Genomic DNA, 14734 nt, shown 5'->3' on the forward strand with positions numbered 1-14734 from the left:
CGGAACAAGCGGTGTTTCACTTCTTTTTTAATTGCGATCGTGTATCAGACTAATGTATGAGTAGAATCGTTTCTACTCAATAGCAATGTTTCTAATTCTTTACATTTTAACGTTAGCAATTTCCCCTTTTTTTAAAAAGTATTTTTTTTTCGAAAAAGGACTGACTAATTTTGCGTGTCATCGTTGCAAGAAGTTCTCCTTCATGTGGAGCGCTAGTGCGGCGTTGTTTGCCTTCGTGGCGCTTGTCAGCTTTCTATCCGCGTGCATTGCCGCGCTTATGACACTCTTCGGTCCTGGTATTGACCGCCAGAATATGCGGCGAGGAGCTCCGCACACTGCCTCGCACCAGGAGTTTCTACTCTCCCACGTTCACTCGGGCAACGAAGAGTCTGGTCTATTGGAGCGACCTCGGCCAAACGGGGAACTCATGCGGCTTTTCTACCGATTATGGCTGCCTCGACACCTAGACAGCGCCAAGGATGCTGTCCCTCGACCGAAATGCTACGTTGTTCACATAGACCTCAGCAGTGCTGCTGATCAGTGCCACTACTCGCTCTCACTGAGAGTCTCAGCGCGCGCTCCTCAATGCGAACATATACGTGCTTTGCCAGCTGTCGGCATTGTAAGGTTCTGAAGGACAGCTCTTCCAGATGCTCCGACTTGCGTTGACCCAGCGGACAGCGAAAATGCGATTTTTTTTCGCCAGCGCCATTGCTCGACGCACACAATACAGTAAGCAGTGGGCACTGGAAAGGCGCTGATGACGTGCTCCCAGATGCAGGCGCCGATGACAGCCACAATGGGCTGAACGCTTGCTGGTACCATATCATTAATACTATAATAACTCGGTTATCGCACGACCCGAAAGTGTTTCCGAAGAAATCGCACCGATGGCGTTCTCAGTGCTGGTAATCCTCACGGCGAGGACCTCACGTCTGAGAATCTGATATTCTACACGGTGTCAACTCACACAGCGCCCGCAACAACACGTTCATGGTCGAGGTGCTGCAACGTGGCTTCCTAGTGGCAGGCCTGGACCACGAGGGCATGGGTCGCAGCGATGGCAGACACGGATACTTCTCCAGCGTTAGCATGCTGGTGGATGACGCTATCGCCTTCATAGACTTGGTAAAGGCGAAGTACCCTCAGAAGAAGGTTTTTCTACTTGGCGCGTACGTGGCAAGCGTTATTAAAGCTGATAAGATAAATTTGTGGAGTGTTAATGTGATATTTCTTGTTGGTGGCAGGTCACTAGGTGGATTAATTATCCTACACGCGCTTAGCAAAAGTCCGAAGCTGGTTGATGGCGCCGTCATTCTGTGTCCAGCAACCGAGGTCCACAAAGCATCTCGACCTTCGCAGTTGATGGAGCTGATCGGTCGATTGCTGCAGGAATACATGCCCAAGTTGCCGCTAGTGAAAGCTAACAGTGGCAAGAACAGCTCCCCGGAAGTGGCGGCAATTATCGACGCCGAAAAGTACTCGGATCCACTGTATTACCCTGGTAAAATGCGTGTTGGAACGGGCCTTGCACTACTTGAAGGCATTGTGAGTATCCAGGACAAATTGCAGCTGATTGAGACGCCGTACTTGCTGCAACACGGCACAGCAGACCAAGCTTGCAGTGTCACCGGCTCAGCTGCGCTTCATTTAAAGACACGCAGCGCTGATAAAACGTTCAGGACGTACGAAGGAGGACACCACGACTTGGCCAGTGAACCTCCACGCATTCGCGATGCTGTAGTGCGCGACTTTGTGGCTTGGTTAGAAGACCATTCCAAGCCCTAGTTGGTGAAGTACTACTAGTAAAATACTACGAATGCTGCTTCGCTAATACTACCTCCGTTCTGAAAAAGATAACCATTTGTTTTTTTTTTGCGCAGCGCTCCGCCTCGTTCATTTGAGCGTTTATTAATTTGTGAGAGGCTGGCTAGCTAGCTTTATGACCGAGAGCTGACAGTGAGAAACTAAGCAAGACACAGGCGTTCATGCTCCGCCGTGCAACTATAGATACAAAAACGGATCTAAGACGGCAACTACATCGCCACATTCTGAAGGGGCGCTCAGTGGGGCTTCTGGAACTTCAGCGGTAGACGGTGGGGGGCTGCTCGCTGCAAGAAGCAGCATGTACGCGTTAGCATTGGCGAGTGAGATAGCGTCACAAGGCAGTGACGTAGGGAGAGTGCCAGCTCGTACTTGCTTGTCCTTGTGCAAGTGTCCGAGACGGTAATCAATACCACCTTTGCAGTTCATAACCTGCTCCATGACGTGTTGCAGAGTCAAGAACGTTTTGGTAAGCGTGTCCGCTGTAGTTTCTCCAAAAGCTTTCTCCACTTCCCTGATGAGGTCTTGGCCTTCCTTGATCAGCTGCTGAACCAGGTAGCAGCTCATGTTGGACGCGCGCTGAAGCAGACGCTGGGTTTCGCGCTCATTGACAGGAACTGCAGCGATTCTCTCGCACAGCTCAGCTCGATCCACCTTCTTCCTACCACATGCGCTCTTCCTTGACTTGACCACGGCTGCTACTCGATCTCCCATCGAATTGATTCCACGCCTCCAAATTCGCTCGACAACTTGGCGGCCCACACGGAAGTACGCTGCAACCCGAACGATCTCTCCATGTTTGAGCACTCCTCCCACGCTGCGAAGCAGTAAGGTCTCCCAGACGGCCTGGCGCTCACTGTCTGTGATCTCCCCCGCCAGCTTTCAAAATGAAAGCTAGGCGCGGGAGCCAGTCTGGTCGGGAAAGCGCGGGAGATTCGAAATCCAAAATCTGATCGGCATAGAGGGGGTATTTTTTTGGGGTAGGCTGTAATATAATTTGAAATGGTTATCTTTTTCAGAACGGAGGTAGTACAAAAACATGTGAACTTGCTATTTCTCCACTACTGCTAAAATTCCTGCCGAGTCAAATATCACAATAAAAAAAGCAAAAGATAGACAATAATTGCAGGATACCACACTGTTAACCCCGCTTACTTGCCGTCGATCTTGCCGTCCAAGGCGTCCACGAGAATAACTCTCTTGGCCATGTATTTGTGCAGGAACTTGCGACCGAACGGGATGTACGACAGGCTGTACCAGATCATGCTCCCGAACTGCACGAGCAGCAGCAGGATGACGATGAACCAGTGCGACGGCCACAAGAACGCCACAATCACCGTAAGTGCCAGTGAACCCATCCAGGCACGACCCGTCACACTGCGCTTACGCGACAGCATACGCTTCTTGAGACGCTCCTGGCCCATGATGAAAATGAGGCTGGAGAAGGTGGCCATGTTGCTCAGCGAGTAGAAGAGCGCGTAGAAGCGCACGTGGTGCACGCCCGTGAACAGCATCACCGTGGCGGCAAAAGTAAAGAGTCCGCTGAGCACGTAGCAGCCAATAGCTCCCAGCGCGCGTTGGTTGAGCGTAAGCTCGTCGAACTCGTCGCCGATATCGTCCAGCAGCCCATCCTCCTCGTCGGTGTCCGAGTCGCTCGAGTCCTTACGACGCGGCTTGGCCTTTTTCTTGTCCTTCTTGTCCTGCTTAATGTCGATATGGAAGGCCTCCTTGGCCGAGTCCAGCAGGCTGCTGCTCTCCGAGTGCTCCTTGCTCTGCTTGGTGGTCCGGTTGATGCTGTCTTTGGTCTGTTTGGTGGCTTTGTCGATGCTTTCTTGCGCCTTCTTGCTGGTTCTCTCGATCTCCTGTTGCGTCTTCTTGGCAAAGTCCTCCAGCTTGTCGCTCGCCTTCTTGCTCTGCTCCTTCAGTTGGTCCATCATGGTGGCAGCAGAAACGATCTTCTGTGGCTTGTGGAGAATCCGATTGTGAGCGCACTTTCCACTGATTTATTCGGTGGCGTCGTGTGTCCTGCACCGTAAGACAAGTAAAGTTGCCAGATGGGGTAGAATAAATGCGATAATAATTATTGCTGTTGCATTAATCAAGCTTGAGTTGCGTATCATTTGACCAACACTCCGTCTTTGAATAGAGCTGGAAAATATGGCCTCTTCCACACACACACCATTCATGGACAACAAGACTATGGGGCCGTCTGGAAAGCCACATGGAGCAAGAGAGTATAAGATCTAATCATACAAGCGGAAATTGACGATGTATTGCCCAGCCTGCTCGATTCCGATGTCGAATGCGTGGCTGTCATTTTTACCGCAATAATGAACAGTGCGCACTAAAATCTCACAATAAGATATCTAGAAGCTTCATCTCGTTAGCCATTTGTGAGTCGGGAGATCTCAGGACAGCGAGTTGCGTTGCTCCACATGATCTGCATGGCGATGCGGAGTAGCTGCACCCAACTCGCCGCCTCTCTCTCATTCCTTGACCGCAAGAGCAACATGTTGCTGCCCTTAAGTTCGATGCGGAAGCCTCCATGTCCCATCATCTCAATCTTAGACGCCGAACGTAGATCGATCTCACCGCGAGGACTTCGCCAATAGCTGCGCTTGTACATCCTGACGATGAAAGCTTGAAAGTCCAATGTACACCAGCGCTTGCTCCAGCTGCGTCGAAGTAGCGCAACAGACTCTCGAAGCACAAATAAATTGCCACTATACGGTGGCAGATCCAGTAAAGCGACCGGAGGCGGGAGTGGAGGGAGATCAACAAACATAGGAAAGCTATATCGATCCTCTAGATCCACTGATGACTTATCAGCGTCTTCAGAGTAAAGCGCTCGAAAGAATACTCGCTGTAAATGATACTTTTCCACACGGATCACCTCATTGGCCTCCTTCAGACATACCAACTCGTTTTCCAGTTCAGCCACGTCCTCATCGTCGAGCTCTAAGCTCTTCACTTTGAGACGGTCCTCCCGCTCCATCTCCAGCAAATCGTCCTCGGTAACGGGGTTACCGTCGTCATCCAATAGCGTGAATCGTCCCGAGTTGGTTCGATGTAGTTCATTGCGCATACGGCTGCTTGGCACCTTGCTTTTCGAGCCGAAAGGGTACACCGTTGCCCGCTGAAATGGGTCAAACGTGTCAAGGTCCTCGCGGTCGTCCCAGAACGCATCTAAACCGACGTTCTCGCGGAACATTTGAACCGTGTTGGCTGTATCGCATACATCAAAGTAGCCATGCGCTTCGAAGAATGCGAGACCGTCTGGTGTGCGACCTTCATACACGTCGAGAAGGTGTCTGTCGAATGGAGTCACCGTTTCTCCGACGCTAAAGGTGCTCAAACGTCGAGGCATGGGAAGTTGGTTGCGCGCCTTTTTCAAACAGAAAGAGAAGCCATCTGAGCACCAGCAGGCTTAGTAGACTGTACTCTGTTTGACAAAAAAAGCTTGCACCACATGGCAATGCACGAGCTCATGGGACAAGTAGCCAAAGGAACCACGTGCTTATTACGACACTGGACTTCTGGGGAGGTCTGAGGCGATCGGTTGCCAAATCCGGTAGAATGGTTGCGCACTGAGATGTTTCAGCAAAGTCATCGAGGAAGTATTTTTAGTATTTTGGACAATTCGTGGCGTTGAAGTTGTTTTTAGTATGAACTTCATAAGAAAATACTTAGAAATGGAAGATATCCTTACGGATGGAAGTCCAGTAGATATTGGTAACGAGTGATGATTTTATATAAAATAAACCTTGACAAGGTACTGTATCAGCTACAGACCTAGCTGGTGGCGTAGCTGGCCACTTTGGTGCATCCCTTCCTTAAAATTGCTCGGCCGTATGGGATGAACGAGGCGCCGTACCAAAGCATCGCCGAGTACTGAATAATCACGAGCAACAGCACGAGCGGCCCAGCCTTGGGAAAGCCAAATGCAATAATAAGCGTCGTGCACATGGCGCCAATCCAGATGCAGCAAGCCACGCGTCGGACGGGCATACACATGACCTTGAGCTGCCTCATAGGGCCAATCAGAAACAGCGAGCTGCCGATGCTGCAGAGTGTTCCCAGTGTGTAAAAGAACGCAAACTGCTTGAGATGTTTGGGACCGCCCCACAACATTAGTGTAGAGAGGAAGCCACAGAGTGAGCCGAACAAGTAGCAGCCGATGGCGCCGTACAGTCGCTGGCGCTTGGTGAGTCCGCACTCCTGGCCCAACTCATTCAGCAGCCCCTCCTTTTCCTGATTGGCGTTCGATGGGGACTTGCCTGCTTCCAGATCGCTCTCATTGGCTGAGTCTATAGTGCTCAGAGACGAAGATGACCCCGAAGGCTTAATTACAGTTGGCACTTTGAGATTGAGTGCTCCCGCCTTCGCCTGCAGCGCCGCCGACCCCTTCTGTGTAACGTCCTTGAGTGAGCTGGCGATATTGGACTTCTGTGCCACGTCCTTCAGCGAACCTGCCGTGTCCAACGCCAGCGTCGCTGCCTGCGTGGACTTGGCCTTCAACTGCTCCAACATGGTTGTGGCTTTTGATGTTTCTTGACAACTGACGACATTCAAAATACCACATTTATTTTTGACCAATCCGAAAATCGAAATTTATATCTACCAATCAATATGATTCTCAAAGAAATTGTTTCGGAGATTTCTGTATCCATCGCTAAAATGTCGGACTCGGAGGAATACGAGTACGAATATGACAGTGACGAGCAGTTCGACAGCGACGACCAAGGCTCAGCTGTCGACGGTGAGGAAGGTGAGGCTGCGCAGCAACGGAGTGCGGCTCGTGAAGCGCAAATCGCATTGGAGAACACGTTCTATGAGGCTGAAGACTTCCGTCAACGTGGAGACCTGGCGCAGGCGCTCGAATACTTCCAGCGCGTTGTCGCATTGGAGAAGGAGGCGACACCGCTTGAAGAGCGCAAGTGGAGCTTTCAATCCTTAGAACACGTGGTCAAAATCTGCGTGAGCCGACGCCAATGGGAAGGAATGCTACGTCACTACGAGCAGATGCTGGAGCACTTGGCGTTCGTCACGAGGAACGAGAGCACAGAGTCGATCTCGTCCATTTTAGACGTGGTCTCCAGCGCCACAGGTATGGAGAAGGAGAAGGATAGTGCGAAATACACGTCCAAGATGTACGAACTGACCCTGGACAAGCTCAAGGACGTCAACAACGACCGACTCTGGTTCAGTATGAACGTCAAGCTGGGCAAACTCTATCTCGACATGCAGGCGTTTGATCAACTGCAGAGACTTCTTAATCAGCTGTACGACTACTGCCAGACGCCGGATGGTGTGCAGGATCACTCGAAAGCCACGTCACTATTGGAAGTCTACGCGTTGGAGATCCAGGTAATTGTAACCATCGCTCAGTTTGCACTGAAGTTAGTCGCTCAAAACCTGTTGATGTATTAAATTTGGATACTGTAGCTATGTGTCGCAACCAAGAACAGTGCCAAGATGCGTGTCATCTACCCGAAGACGCTTGATCTGGACGCTGCAGTTGCTGACCCACGCATCATGGGGTATGCGTTAATACCGTTAACTGGATACTTAACTGTTAACTGTGTCATTAACTGGATTCTTAACTGTTCACTAACGTATCTGAAGAGTTATTCGAGAAGAAGGTGGCAAAATGTACTTGGAGGAAAAGGAGTGGATGCTGGCGTACAACGAATTCTTCGAGAGCTTCCGCAACTACCAGGAAGCCGGCAACGCTCGTGCAACTCAATGTCTCAAGTACGTTGTGCTAGCCAACATGCTGGCGAGCTCCGATATTAATCCATTCGACTCGAGAGAAGCCAAGGTGTATCAAGACGTGGAGGAGATCGGTGCCATGTTGCTGCTCCGTGGCGCCTATGAAGCCAACGACATTGTGCAGTTCGAAAAGACTTTGAAGAATCCAAAGTACAAGTTGCTAAGCGATCCAATCATGAAGCGGTATCTAAACCCGCTGCTGCGCAACATTCGCTGTCAAGTGATGAAGAAGCTCGTGCGTCCGTACCAAGCTATTCGCCTTGAGAGCCTCTCGAAGAGCATGAACATTACGGCGGCGGATGTGGAAGATATCGCCGTGGCATTGATCCAGAACCTCGAGCTGGACGCCAAGATCGACCAAAGTCGCGGTCTTCTGGTGCTACAGACGCGGCAAAAGTACGTCGTTGGTGTTGCTAGTTCGTCCTGGTCTGTGTGTGCTCTGACTGTGCTCGCTGCTTGTAGAGCGCGTGACGCTAGCAAGATGTACGACGCCTTGGACCGATGGACTCGAGCGCTCGCGTCGACGCACGCAACGATCACTGCACGTGTGACGGTGCATCCGTAAGATTGAGGACGCCAATACAAGTTAAAAGGCTCGTTAATGTCTCGCCGCTTTATCCCAATTCGAAATACAGAAGCTCTATCTATTGCTCCAGTCATGTCAAGCGAGAAGACATTGGGCGTTGTGTTCCTTGATATACGTCAGCACAGCCTCATCAGAAGCAGAAGCGGGAGCGATCTGGTACAGCGCACTAGACGCCACAGCAGTGAGAGATGCAGAGCTGGACACGACCAGCGTCTCGCAGTTGCGGGTTTCAACTCGTGTATCAACAGGAAGGCCAACGTCCGTCGACGAGATGACCTTGAATATCGTATCGATCTGGTGGAGTAGCGTCTGTGTTGAGTGTACGCTGTAGTTGCTGACGACGCTGACATTCTCGGCGCCCAGGAGAGATATCAACGCATTGAGCAGGTCACGACGTTGAATCGATGCGTCAACTGGGACATCGACAACCTCATCAGTGCTGGTCGTTCCGAGGAGGATGTCCAAGTCCACGAGCACGAACAGGACAGGCACTGAGAGCGGTGTGGCAAAGAAGCGCACAGTGGGGTTGGCGATCACGTGACGACTCTGAATGAGCTTCAAGTCACAGTCCTTTCCGCCCAGTTTCAACGTGATACGAAGCACATCTTGGATGGTTGAAATGACGTTCTCAAGGGCACGTTTGAAGTCGTTTGGGAAGCGATAGAGCCACGCTAGTAGGAGCGCTGCGAACAAGTCGCCTGTGCCGGTGTAGTAGCTGTCGATCCACGGGAAACGCACCTCGTATTGCTCGCAACGACGCAGGTCTCCAGCGACGACCTTGCTGCCAATCACCACCAGCTCCTTCGGTGTCTCGCCCTCGGAGGCCTCTTGGAAACTACTGATCACCACAACCTTGGGGCCGAGAGTGTGGAGCTTCTTGCACGCATGCATAGCGTCCTTTACCGTACGCAACTCCATCTCCGCCAGTAGCTCACATTCATACTGGTTCGGAGTCAAGACGTCGCAAATTGGCAGCACCTTGGAGCGGTACAAGTCCACTGTAAACATCTTCCGTTAGTATCACTCGCTTTATACTCATATACTTTACGCCGCGTACCTAGCTCCAGAGGCACGTAGAGCTTTCCCAGATCTCCCATTACAGGGTCACACACGTACACGAGGCGTTCCGGATGGGTCTGTGCGGCTCGGATCCGCTCGTACACGCGCACGATGGCGTCTAGCAGCGAGATGGAGCCAATATATCCCGTGAGTAGATGCGTATGCGCGTCTTGCAGCAGGTCATTGGTCTCAATGCCATCCAGAAGTTCGTGCAGCTCGTCGCCTGTAAGACGGCGGCCTGTGAACTTCGCGTAGCCTGTGTGGTTGGAGAACTGGACGCTGTTGATGGGGTCCACGTCCATGCCTAGCAGCTGCAACGGAAATACAGCGCTTTTATTGCCCACGTAGCCCTGCACCACGTGCGACTGGATGCTCAGTACGCGGCCGCCATCGTCGCTCACCTCCAGTTCCTGCTGAACCATTGCCATTATAACAGAGCTGACTGTTCGGTAATCGATTCGGTGTGGTGCACATCAATATCACCGACTCGCTGAATGATGTTCTGAAACACCATTTCCACAAAGCTTCAACTTGCTTGCATAATTATTGTCCTTAAGAGCATCTCCAGCGGTTAGACTTATTTGCAAGTCCTATTGAGACGGATGAGACCTCAATTTTTAGGATAGAACTCCTGATTGCATCTTGTCTACAGCGGTTTGGAACTCACCGCGGCTTAACATTTTTTTGTCCAATCAAACGGCGATACAAAAGATCTCCCTAGATACCACACTATCAGAAATACACGAAGGAGTGAAGCGCTGCTGGTGACGTCAAGTATGGACGACGACTCGGAAGAAGAGTACTATTTCACCTACATGTTGCCTGAGGGCGGGGTGGACAACACGAGCGCAGTGCGGGGCAAACACGGCGGGTCCACCAAAGGCAGGAGAGCAAATAAAGAGCGGGATCGAGAAATGTGGGGTGAACGCCTAATGAGTGACTACTTTAACGACAACCCAGTCTACGATGATGGTATGTATTTGAGTAAACGACATGTTCTCCTTTAAAACTGTCCATTAATGCTCATGGCTACTCGTTCTGATGCAGATGACTTCCGCAGGCGATTTCGTATGCGTCGTAACCTCTTTGAGCTCATTACCATTGCCCTGGTTGAGGATGAAGAATGCAGCTACTTCGTCCAGCGTAGTGACGCAACTGGACGTGCTGGTTTCCTACCAGAACAGAAGGTGACGTGTGCTTTACGGATGTTGGCATATGGAGCATCAGCAGATCAATTAGATGAGTTGATTCGTATGGCTGAGTCCACAGTGTTGGAGACCTTAAAGCTGTTCTGCAAAAATATTATCCGATTATTTGGTCCAGAGTATCTTCGAAAGCCGACCAAGGATGACTTGAAAATACTTCTTGCCGAGAATGCTGAGCGCGGATTTCCGGGTATGATTGGTAGCTTGGACTGTATGCACTGGACATGGAAGAATTGTCCAACGGCATGGCAAGGAGCTTTTCAGGGAAAAGAGAAGTGTTCGACGGTGATCTTGGAAGCCGTGGCTTCTAAGTCGTTATGGATTTGGCATGCATTCTATGGCATGCCTGGCGCCAACAATGATTTGAATGTACTCGAGCGTTCACCTTTGTTGAATGACCTGGTAAACGGTGTTGCTCCCAGGATTTCCTTCACTGTGAATGGTGCGACGTACAATCAGGGATACTATCTTACAGATGGAATTTATCCTGTTTGGGCAATTTTCCAATCCAGTATCAGTGCGCCCCAAGGCAACAAGCGTAGATGTTACGCTGCCCAGCAGGAAGCCGCTCGCAAAGACGTTGAACGCACATTTGGAGTATTACAACAACGCTTTCGAATTCTTGCCCTGCCCTGTAAACTATGGAGTGTCGATGCAATGAATGATGTAATGCTAGCATGCATCATCCTCCATAACATGATTGTGGAAGACGAGCAGCGAATTACCTCGGTAAATCATCAGTACCTGTTTGAAGATGAATGGGTCAGCCCGGCAGAAGTTGGTGTACCGGATGAGTGCCCAGTCGCAATGATAGCAAACGCGATGCAAGTGCTTGAAGACGAAGAGCTTCACTATGAATTAAAAACGGATTTGATCGAACACGTATGGCAGTGCTACGGTGATCTCGGCTAGCAAAACTTTTCTCTGGATCCTGTGTAGTAGGTTTTTAAGCTAGACTACGTGTAGAAGCCCAGCTAAATTAAAGTACTGATTTGATTGTCAGCAACTTCACTTTCTTCACCCTCGCCATTATGTAGTCCTGCCACGTGCGGTTCCATGAACGAACGCTCAGGTGTTTTTAGCTCTTCGCTTTGTTGTAACTGCTGGCGCTCTTGTGAAACAGCAAGTGTCTTCCTCATGTTGGCGAGGATGGTTTTTCGCTGCATAGTAAAATATTCCTGTGATTCGTAGCTAGCGGGATTCTGCAAGAAGATAGATAGATGGAGACTTTGCTCCATCACAGCGACCTTCTTTTCTGTGGCAACAACGAACCTAAGGTGAGCTTCACCCCCAATCGTTTGAGCTCCAGCACTTCCATGACTCTCATTAGTTTTGGCGTTAGCCGCCTTTGCTGCTTTGCGGCCTTCTGGTCTCTCCAAAGACGCAACGTCACTTGTTCCTCGCTTGACTCCAATAGATGAGGCCGAAGTGATCTTGTTGGTCCACTTGGGCTTGTCCTTGAGCTCCTTCCACGCCGCAAGAAACTCGAACGGCTGTTTGCGTCGCTCTTGGTAAACCTTCAACGCGGCGTCCAGATACATAGCGTCATTCCATCCTGATCGCTCTCTGCTGGTGACCTTCGCATATATACCGCAGAACTTCGTTACTTCTGGCTGCAGTTTCTTCCATCGCCCCATTATCGCGACCTCCGTTCGTGGATCCTTGTCTTCTGGTCTCTTGTTTTCCAGCCAGTGGCTGTACAAGCGACTGCTGAACGTGCTCTTCTTCTGTCCTGCACCACGCACTGCGTCCTCCGATACCTCCAGCCACGACAGGCAAAGCTGTATGGTCTCGCTCTCACTCCACGCTAAGCCCTTCCCCATCGTACTGCAAGTTTCCGTGTCGGTGCTGAGATCGAAGGTTTCCTTTCGTTAGACTGAGGTTTTATATAAAGTCCTTGGACCAGAAATATAAGTCTTCCTGAAGTTAAAACTAATAATACCACCAACGGGTGGGGCAAAAAAAACTTGTCGAGAGATTTATTTGCGCAACTTTTGGGATAAAACCATCGTTAGAGCCTACCGCTGGAGATGCTCTAACCCTTTAGGACCTAAGCCTTAGAGTCCCTCAGGGGGCCTCTTACGTAAGCATACGATTGGCTATATATACATTTATAGAACGTTTGCCAGTCCCTTCTGTCGTGCCCTGTCTCTTTATTTTCTAAGAGTCCCAGTTTGGGACTCTAACTCGACCAGAAAGATACCACTTTAGTAAATGACCATAAGTCATTGGTAGAAATTGCGAAATACGCTAATCTTATTGGCTACATTTTAGGAGGCCCTGGCAGGGACTCTAAGACGACCTCAGGTCTTAAAGGGTTAATGCAATAATTCTGTGTTGGTTTGTGTCGTAGTATCAACGTGCAGATCAACTGGCAGCGCTACGTGTACATGGATCGCAGCATAATATTCGATGAACCTACTTGTACTATCCGCACTTGACCTCGCCGAAATGTGCGTCTTTCGAAGAGCACCGTTTGACGGACACAGTTCATGTACAGTACTGTACCAACTTGGTAGCCAACGTAGCATGGCGGGAAAGGGCAACGTGATAGATGCAATGTAGCACTCGAACCTTAAGCTGTCCTTCCATCGAGACGACGGTGACTTATTCAGCGTGGCACAGCATTATTAGTTGCGCTGATAAGCTTGACGTCGTGCTTCGTGTGACGATCATCGCGATAGCTCAAGTCATCGTGTGGCCGACGCGCATTATGTAGCAGTTACAGCTGTGACTGCAGTCTGGCTCGCTGGTGACAAGCCTCGCATGTTAGCTAGCCGCTCCGGACTTTTCTTGAAGACATGAAAAAATTCTTGGCGCGCATTGTGGATAAGTGAAAACATCGGGTTACAACATGGGTGCAGCTGGTTCTGGGGCAGTGCAGTGCGTGCGCTAAAAACCAAGGCAGGCAGCGTCCCATGCTGTTGGTAGAGAGACGTTCGCCACCCTTCCCGCATTTTGATTGTTCGACGCCGCGTTAATTGTATCGGTGAAGCGTCGGGCGAGCTTCATTTTTCGACTTGGATCAGACGAGAGTACCACGAGCAGGAACGAGCAGAGCGCCCGTAACGCCAAACCTGCTGTACTACTCCTTAGAGACTGGAGCACGTCAGAGCATGGGCTCAGCTCGCAGGTTGTTGCTTGTTGCCGTTTTAGGGCTCGCTATTGCAGCAGGTACGCTTTGCTTTACGAAAGAGAAATACCATTCCCAAATTTTCGAGAAATGACGTATTACAAGAGCTTAACCTGTGGTTTTTATTTACTTATTTTGTAGATGCACGTACGAGTGCAACACTGTCAACTCTAACGCTCTCCCCAACTGCTGATTCGCTAATTACAACAAGGAGCGATTCGACCAAGAACGATTCTCCATCGACCCCTGCTGTCATCGGAAGCGCCGAATCGGACACCAATAAGGCCACACAAGCTCCAGCAACTCTGGCCCCGGCTACCACAGTTTCGCTTACCAGCAAAACTACTGATCCTCCTTCTACAACAGCGCCACCTACCAATCGTGCATCGGAGTCAACGTCGGCTTCTGACAGCGAAGAGCAAAACACAGCCGAAAAACCCGCAAAGGTTAGTCCTTCGGATCGTAGCTCTCTTGACTCGGTTACTCAAACCGATGCTCCACCAGCCACGTCGACATCGTCCAAGTCGTCGACAGCTTCCGTTGACTCTCTCAACGACAGCAACGGTGGCATAAGTGCTGGTAACACGTCTTCCGGTAGTATGGGTACACTCCTTCCAGCCTGTCTTGGCGCTCTAGCTTGTGTGGGTGCAGTTGTCATGGCAGTCACGTACAAAAGAAAGCGCGACGTGAACGGAGATGACAACGACAATCGTCCCAGCTCGGACTGTGAATACACAGGCGGAGGGGACTTCACCCCCGAAAACCGAACGCTCAACACAGTACAGGAAGGCAACACTCCGAGTTCCATTAGCGTCGATGTGGTGCCGCCTTTTACCAACTCGTCCGTCGGCTCAACGTCCCCATTCGGTACCACTCGCTCCAAGGTGCGTGTGAGTTCTCCCGCTGCGAACTACTTCTCAAGTAGCGAGCCCAACATGGAATTCCAAGACACGTGTCTGCGTCACGAAGGAGGAAGCAACGTGGTGCTCACTTTTGACGAGGTACCGACCGACTCGAGACGTGGCGCACCCCAAGTGCAGTTGTAAATAACGCATAGCCAGATGCTCTACATGTAATTCTGTCATCTTGGAGGACAAGTATGAAATATACGTGGCTATAGACGCAATTAGTTTCTTACGCACGAAAAAAAATTGG

General features: G+C 50.5%; 8 protein-coding genes across 8 annotated transcripts; 4 read left to right on the forward strand and 4 right to left on the reverse strand.

The window, feature by feature from the left end:
- Window positions 1-202: 202 nt before the first annotated feature.
- On the forward strand, window positions 203-1788 carry PITG_17325 (lipase, putative; the record flags this gene model as incomplete). Its single annotated transcript, XM_002896783.1, has 3 exons — window positions 203-527; window positions 941-1172; window positions 1248-1788. 3 exons carry the CDS (start codon window positions 203-205, stop codon window positions 1786-1788), a joined length of 1098 nt encoding a protein of 365 aa, XP_002896829.1.
- A 1155-nt stretch (window positions 1789-2943) lies between these two features.
- PITG_17326 (uncharacterized protein) lies at window positions 2944-3795 on the reverse strand (the record flags this gene model as incomplete). Its single annotated transcript, XM_002896784.1, has 1 exon — window positions 2944-3795. One exon carries the CDS (start codon window positions 3756-3758, stop codon window positions 2976-2978), a length of 783 nt encoding a protein of 260 aa, XP_002896830.1.
- Window positions 3796-4207: 412 nt separating this feature from the next.
- PITG_17327 (uncharacterized protein) lies at window positions 4208-5214 on the reverse strand (the record flags this gene model as incomplete). Its single annotated transcript, XM_002896785.1, has 1 exon — window positions 4208-5214. One exon carries the CDS (start codon window positions 5189-5191, stop codon window positions 4208-4210), a length of 984 nt encoding a protein of 327 aa, XP_002896831.1.
- A 402-nt stretch (window positions 5215-5616) lies between these two features.
- PITG_17328 (uncharacterized protein) lies at window positions 5617-6354 on the reverse strand (the record flags this gene model as incomplete). The annotated part of the gene is made up of 2 exons (XM_002896786.1): window positions 5617-6231; window positions 6280-6354. The coding sequence occupies 2 exons, from the start codon at window positions 6352-6354 to the stop codon at window positions 5617-5619; spliced, it is 690 nt and encodes a 229-aa protein (XP_002896832.1).
- Window positions 6355-6498: 144 nt separating this feature from the next.
- PITG_17329 (COP9 signalosome complex subunit, putative) lies at window positions 6499-8255 on the forward strand (the record flags this gene model as incomplete). The annotated part of the gene is made up of 4 exons (XM_002896787.1): window positions 6499-7191; window positions 7270-7364; window positions 7450-7992; window positions 8059-8255. The coding sequence occupies 4 exons, from the start codon at window positions 6502-6504 to the stop codon at window positions 8159-8161; spliced, it is 1431 nt and encodes a 476-aa protein (XP_002896833.1).
- Window positions 8256-8257: 2 nt separating this feature from the next.
- On the reverse strand, window positions 8258-9663 carry PITG_17330 (pyridoxal kinase, putative; the record flags this gene model as incomplete). The annotated part of the gene is made up of 2 exons (XM_002896788.1): window positions 8258-9180; window positions 9240-9663. The coding sequence occupies 2 exons, from the start codon at window positions 9661-9663 to the stop codon at window positions 8258-8260; spliced, it is 1347 nt and encodes a 448-aa protein (XP_002896834.1).
- Window positions 9664-10017: 354 nt separating this feature from the next.
- PITG_17331 (uncharacterized protein) lies at window positions 10018-11107 on the forward strand (the record flags this gene model as incomplete). The annotated part of the gene is made up of 3 exons (XM_002896789.1): window positions 10018-10213; window positions 10289-10636; window positions 10959-11107. The coding sequence occupies 3 exons, from the start codon at window positions 10018-10020 to the stop codon at window positions 11105-11107; spliced, it is 693 nt and encodes a 230-aa protein (XP_002896835.1).
- Window positions 11108-13438: 2331 nt separating this feature from the next.
- PITG_17332 (uncharacterized protein) lies at window positions 13439-14576 on the forward strand (the record flags this gene model as incomplete). The annotated part of the gene is made up of 3 exons (XM_002896790.1): window positions 13439-13620; window positions 13721-14463; window positions 14505-14576. 3 exons carry the CDS (start codon window positions 13563-13565, stop codon window positions 14574-14576), a joined length of 873 nt encoding a protein of 290 aa, XP_002896836.1.
- Between the last annotated feature and the right edge of the window lie 158 nt (window positions 14577-14734).

The sequence above is a fragment of the Phytophthora infestans genome, genomic scaffold (genome assembly GCF_000142945.1).
Source record: "Phytophthora infestans T30-4 supercont1.53 genomic scaffold, whole genome shotgun sequence".
NCBI lineage: Eukaryota > Oomycota > Peronosporomycetes > Peronosporales > Peronosporaceae > Phytophthora > Phytophthora infestans.